The following is a 6541-nucleotide window of genomic DNA, read 5'->3' as shown; positions in this document are numbered from 1 at the left end:
GGTAGCTAGGGAGCAGCTGTTCCCCTTGGTTGAAGGATCAGTTACGAGGCGGTCACAAGTTTATGGTGAGGGGCGGGAGGTTTAGGGGGGATTTGAGGAAGAACTTTTTTACCCAGAGGGTGGTGACGGTCTGGAATGCCCTGCCTGGGAGGGTGGTAGAGGCAGGTTACCTCACATCCTTGAAAAAGTACCTGGATGAGCTCTTGGCACGTCATAACATTCAAGGCTATGGGCCAAGTGCTGGCAAATGGGATTAGATAGTCAGGTCAGATGTTTTAATGCATCGGTGCAGACTCGATGGGCTGAAGGGCCTCTTCTGCACTGTTTTATTCTGTGATTCTGTGATTCTGTATGGAGAGCTCACAGGTGGGTTTCTGATAGGTTTCAAGGAGAGGCTGGAAATGGGGTGAGTGAGGACATGGAGGGATTGTAACCGACAGATAAGAATTTGAAATCTACGGTGTTGGGTTGCTGGGAGCCAATGTGGATCAGTGAGGGTGAGCATGAGCAGGATTTGGTGAGGGCTGGACATGGACGGCAGAGCTTTGGATCAGTTTCCATCAATGGAAGGTGGAAGATGGGTGTCTGGGCAGGAATGAACTGGAGGAATGGAGTTAGGAGGTGACACCGTTCTCATTTTACTGGAGCCATTAACCAATGTAGAATAAACAGGTAAATGTCTGCAGTGAAATAACAAAGAGAAGAATGTCAATAGGACATATTCACTGTCTGTTCCCTAATATCACCCACAGTAATTTCTAGGCTGCAATCCCGAATGTGACCTTTAACTGCCTCCATGTCAGAGACTCATAGTTCATACCTTCACTGGGAAACTGGAGGAACAAAGAAAAATGTGTTTGCTTGTGTCCCTGAATTCAGTTTATACTGTGGACAAAAGAGTAACATTTATAACTGAATCAACAGGAGTAAACATGGTCAGTACAGTTATATGGAGACTGTAAATAAAGCCACTCATTATTGTGGGATCAGTCCTGTATGAACATAGGTTTATTCCTGAGAGAGGTCTAACTAAATTAGTCTCCTGGACTTGGAGATGTTTGTGTTTTATCAATCACATTGTTTACATCAGAGTCAAAGCTGCTGATGTCATGTGTTTGTTCAAGTGAATGTAACGAATCACAATGATCTGGGGTATAAACATCTCAGTGGAGACTTTTTCTCTGTATAAATCAGGACCCATTGGAATGGATCAGCTCAGAGTGCCTGCTGCAGCTGTGGGTTGCTGATCAACAGAAGTCATTGCATCTCACAGAAATGGAATATCCAGTAATGTTTCAGATAGAACGCATTTACTATCCTATTCTTGCAGCTGTTGGAGTTCCTGGTAAGCTCTTATCTCAGCTGTAAATGGCACAAATTAATGATAACTGTTCTGTTGTACTTGGTATTATTTCTTGCTGCATCATTAACATATCTGCCTGTTTTGTTCCAGCAGTTGAATGATGGGGGCATGAATTTAAAGTAATTGGTAGAAAAATTAGAGGGGAGTTGAGGAGAACTGAGCATCTCAAACTCACCATCTGAAAATGTGGTAGTGGCAGAAGCCCTCATAAATACATGGAAATGTACTTGAAGTGCTGAAACCTGCAGGGCAATGGATCAAGAGCTGGAAAGTGGGACGAAGCTGGATAGCTCATTTCAGTTGGTATAGACTCAATGGCTTCTTTCTGTGCCATGGAATTTTTGTGTTTCTATGTTTCTGTGATGGAAGGTCCTCAGTCTCTTCTATTTCATTCTTGTACGATTTTCATTATATTTGTAATTATCTTTTTTATGCAACCCTGGCATTGTTACTGGATTATTCTCTGCACAGAATGTATTGGACCCAGGTTTATGGGCTAAGAGCAGGAATCAGAGCATCAGGAGCTGTGAGCAGTTTCACGGTGTGGAACTAACCTGTCCTGGATTATTTTTTTGAATGTGTTTTCAGTGATGGATAATGAGACTGCTCACAGTCTCTGTGTCACAAGGAGGTAGCACAATGTCTTCACAACCCATAACATGGTTCAGTTTAACTGGGATTTCAATGTATTTCTTGGTTATCACTATTGTGAAATATTATTTCATTCTGTGTGTGTCTGATGCTGCTTCAGAAGCCGAGCAACTGAACTGAGTTTGTTGCAGACTCTTTCACATCTCCTTCTCTGTTCACTGTGGATATGTTCACTGTCATTGGGCTATATTGTAAAAAGAAATTGTTTTTAAGGAAGAGGTAGATAGATTCTTGATCAGCAAAGGGGTGAAAAGTTATCAGGCTAGTTGGAAATGTTGAGTAATCAGTTCAGCCATGAACTTATTGAATGGTGGAGCAGGCTCGAGGGGCCGAGTGACCTACTCCTGCTCCTAATTCGTATATTCGTGTGCTCGTATGAAATGTGTTGGTGATGTTTTTATCAGTTTGCTCCTGTCTCCCCTCCAGCTCCTACATGTCCTTTTCCTTGTCTCCCTTCCAATCTCACTCACCGGCTCAGTCTCTAGCAGCCTCGTCTAACCCAATCTGGACCCTCAAACTCCCTGGCGTGGCTCTCAGCACTTTCCCATGCTGTATCAGCCCCTGTATAAGCCCCTGGCAGCTCTCTTAACCCAGAGCATCAAACCATTGCCCCTTCCCCAAAACTTCCTGGCTGTCAGCCTGGTGCCCCAAAACTTGATTTAACCCATTGGGATCCTACTCAGTAAAACACCTTCGCATTTCCACATTGGCACTGCCCCCTCACTCAGCCCTTTCAGTGGATCCAGTGCTGACTTTATTCACTTTCTGTATCGATTTCCCAATTCATTATTGATAATTGTGTTTGAGTAATTTCTCTGTGGGTAAGTGCTGCCCAGGTCAATGGGTCAGATTTTACCATTCAATGCAGCAACAAAGATGGAAATTTCACCCCAGATCATGTCAAACTGCTGCTTTGGTTCATGTCTGACCAGTAATTTCTCTGCTTCCTTTTCTCTCTCTTCCAGTTAACTTGGTGGCGATTGTGATCCTGTCCCGAGGAAAGTGCGGTCTCTCCAAATGTATCACTCTCTACCTGGTGGGAATGGCAGTGGCTGATCTCCTGGTTGTTATCACTGATCCTATATTGAGATGGACTCTTCCAATTTATTTCCCAGATTCATTCCTGAACATTACTCCAGTGTCGAGTCTCATTATCACCTTGAAGTTTGTAGCCACGGTGGTTTCTGTCTGGCTCACAGTTGCTTTCACCTTTGATCGATTTGTGGCCATTTGTTGTGAGAAGCTGAAAACAAAATATTGCACTGAGAAAACAGCGGCCGTGGTTCTGGGAACAGTGAGTGTGCTGGGCTGTTTCGAGTCTCTCCCTTGGTACTTTAAGTATGAACCTGAATATATAATTGATAACGTTCCCTGGGGTTGTGTTGTTAAACTGAGCTTCTACACTTCCCCAACATGGGCTGTATTTGAATTATTTCACTACATTTTAACCCCTTGTGCCCCGTTTTTTCTGATTTTGCTGCTCAATGTTCTGACAGTCAGACGTATTTTAGTGAGCAGAAGAGTCCGGAGAGGACTCCAAGGCCGCAGCAAAGGAGAGAATCACAAGGATCCAGAGATGGAGAGCCGAAGGAAATCAATCATTTTACTCTTCAGTATATCCGGCATTTTTCTCCTGTTATGGGTGATCCGGCTTGTGTACAGCATTTATGCACGAATTACCGATACTTGGCAATATTCCTCCTACACTGACCCTCATTTCATCACAGATCACACATCATTGATGCTGCAGGTTCTCAGTTCCTGCACCAACACGTGTATTTACGCTGTAACCCAGACTAGATTCAGAGAAGAGCTGAAGAGTGCAGTCAAATACCCTTTCAATCTCATTGATAATTTAATTAAATCATAGAAGAAGCTGAAGGATTTCCAACACTGGAACTAAAACCCATTTCATATTCCATCCCCTACACTCATACACATAGGATAGAAAGCACATTTTATATTATCAATACAGAGCCCTGTAATGATCTTAAATCTGATACTGAGATTATATTTTATTGATACTCTGAACCATTGAGGCAGGACTTATTCTGCAGATAATTAATGAATTGTTTCTCCAAAAAGGCAACACTAAAGAGCTCAGCTGGACTTCAATTAAACCTGCCCTGGACCCACAGCAGAATGGGCAAAGCTGCCAACCACAGTGGTTTCCGTAGATCTGATCAGAATGAGGGCTCTCCACATCAATGGAGAGAAGGATGAAGGGTGCTTGTATAGACGATAAAAGCATTAGGTGGATGATAAATAAATTGATAATTTGATAGGTAGAAGATAGATAAATATCCATCTATCATAGAAACTTACAGCAGAGAAGGACGCCATTTTGTTAGATTTTAATTGAAGCACACTTTGTTGCTGTTATCAATTATCTAATCAATGATTCGGGTTCAACTGCAACCAATATGGTGAATATTGTGAGTTTAATTGGAGTTGAGGCAGAATATAATATACTAGTTATACAGCACAAACATAATGACAATGACAAGCAGTGAATACTGATCCATGTCGACCAGGATGACTTTTCTTTTCCTGCTTTCTCTTTTCTCAGTGCCTTGCTTCTTCTCACAATTTCTGCTCGAACTGCCCAGGAGTATTAGACCAAAGTCAGCAAGGATCTGCCCTTGAGAGTCCCTCTTCACCGTTAACTGCACTGATGCCTTGCAAAACCCTTCACTTTATGTTGTTTTCAGGGGTGAACCTGGGGTTCATTATTGACAAGATCTCATTGATCTATAAAAGTTCCCCTTCATACAAGGTATCCAATGACATGTCAAGTTCCTTTTTTGAAATATGGAGTAAAAGTCCGCCCTTAAGTTACCTTCTATGATCCGTGACCTGGTGTAGCCTTTGCACATACCTTCCATCCTTGATCAACCAGGTCTTTACATTAGCTTCAGAACTGCCTTCCTTATCTCTTCCTGCCCTGTCTCCATGATCAGTCCCACAACTTCCTTAAGTGCCATCTTTGTCCTTCATACTAACTTTCAGGGCTTTATTGTTGATATTTGTCTGTTATGATTTATTTATACTCAGAGCTGTTCATGAGGCCAGCCATCCAGTCTCACTGTTCCAATTCCTGATCAGAATATTGGAACACAAGATGGTTCACGAGAGAGAACTTCTGCTCTCACACAGTAAAGGTTAAATGGAGATTCGAGCACAGCTTTGTATTAGGGCTATTTAGTAATGCAACTACACAATTTGGCTCCTTATCTGGGCTAACCATCCTTCGCTAAAAATAATCATTCATTTCTGGAGAAAGGAAATTTAAGCAGCTTTCAGTAAAACAAAAACTTACAGCACTAACCTCATCCTGTAGCTATTCCAAGCTGATTATATATGCATATTAGGCATATTTCTAATTTCGAACAATTTAGCCCATTATGGCTGTACTGGCTCACTGAAAGAGCAGTCGTGCTCAGTCCCATATCCCTGCTTTTTAGTCCCCATAACCCTGTAAGTTCCTGATCCTCAAATACCCATCCAGCTCCCTTTTACAATTATTGATGGAATCAGCTTCCATCACATTCTCAAGTATCATGTTCCAGATCCCAACAACTCTGAGTGAAAATATTTCTCCTCATCACCCCCATCCCTGACTAGATCTTTCTCCAATGATTGAGCATCTCTGACCACTGGTTCCTGACCCAGAGGGAATAGTTTTTTCTTTATCTACTCTATCCAAACCTCTCATCATCTTATAATCCTCTGAGATCACCTCTTAACCTTCCCTGCTCCAAGTAGAACAGTCCTAACTTTACCAACTTCCCCTCATAACGCACACCTCATCCCTCATAACATCCTCGTAAACCCCTCTGTAATCTTTCTAAGGCACACGTTTTTCCTGACGTGTAGTGCCAGAATTGTCCACAATACTCCAGTTGAGACCTAACCGGTGATTTATAAAATTCGAGCATGATTGTTAGATCAATAATAGAGAGATTGACAGAGAGTGTGTGTGACAGTCTGAGAGAGAGAGAGAGACAGAGAGAAATGCAAGGACACGAAGAGACAGAATTATACAGAGGAATAAAGATACATAGAACATAGAACAGAGAACATTACAGTGCAGTACAGGCCCTTCGGCCCTCGATGTTGCGCCGACCTGTGAAACCATCTGACCTACACTATTCCATTTTCATCCATATGTCTATCCAATGACAACTTAAATGCCCTTAAAGTTGGCGAGTCTACTACTGTTGCAGGCAGGGCGTTCTACGCCCCTACTACTCTCTGAGTAAAGAAACTATCTCTGACATCTGTCCTATATCTATCACCCCTCAACTTAAAGCTATGTCCCCTCGTGTTTGCCATCACCATCTGAGGAAAAAGACTCTCACTATCGACCCTATCTAACCCTCTGATTATCTTATATGTCTCTATTAAGTCACCTCTCCTCCTCCTTCTCTCCAATGAAAACAACCTCAAGTCCCTCAGCCTTTCCTCGTAAGACCTTCCCTCCATACCAGGCAACATCCTAGTAAATCTCCTCTGCACCCTTTCCAA

At 42.5% G+C, this 6541-nt stretch overlaps 1 protein-coding gene across 1 annotated transcript; it reads left to right on the top strand.

Moving 5' to 3' along the window:
* The first annotated feature begins 1230 nt into the window (after window positions 1–1230).
* On the top strand, window positions 1231–3884 carry LOC137353192 (probable G-protein coupled receptor 139). The gene is made up of 2 exons (XM_068019240.1): window positions 1231–1345; window positions 2980–3884. The coding sequence occupies exons 1-2, from the start codon at window positions 1276–1278 to the stop codon at window positions 3882–3884; spliced, it is 975 nt and encodes a 324-aa protein (XP_067875341.1). The 5' UTR covers window positions 1231–1275.
* The last annotated feature ends 2657 nt before the right edge of the window (window positions 3885–6541 follow it).

This window comes from Heterodontus francisci, chromosome 40 (assembly GCF_036365525.1).
Source record: "Heterodontus francisci isolate sHetFra1 chromosome 40, sHetFra1.hap1, whole genome shotgun sequence".
Taxonomy (NCBI): domain Eukaryota; kingdom Metazoa; phylum Chordata; class Chondrichthyes; order Heterodontiformes; family Heterodontidae; genus Heterodontus; species Heterodontus francisci.
This window is presented reverse-complemented; position numbering and strand designations above follow the sequence as displayed.

Excerpts from the sequence above, each read along its gene's own strand:
- LOC137353192 (XM_068019240.1), top strand. The coding sequence starts at position 1,276 with ATGGAATATCCAGTAATGTTTCAGATAGAACGCATTTACTATCCTATT. Across the intron at positions 1,346-2,979 it reads TGCAGCTGTTGGAGTTCCTG|TTAACTTGGTGGCGATTGTG; the intron begins GTAAGCTCTTAT and ends TCTCTCTTCCAG.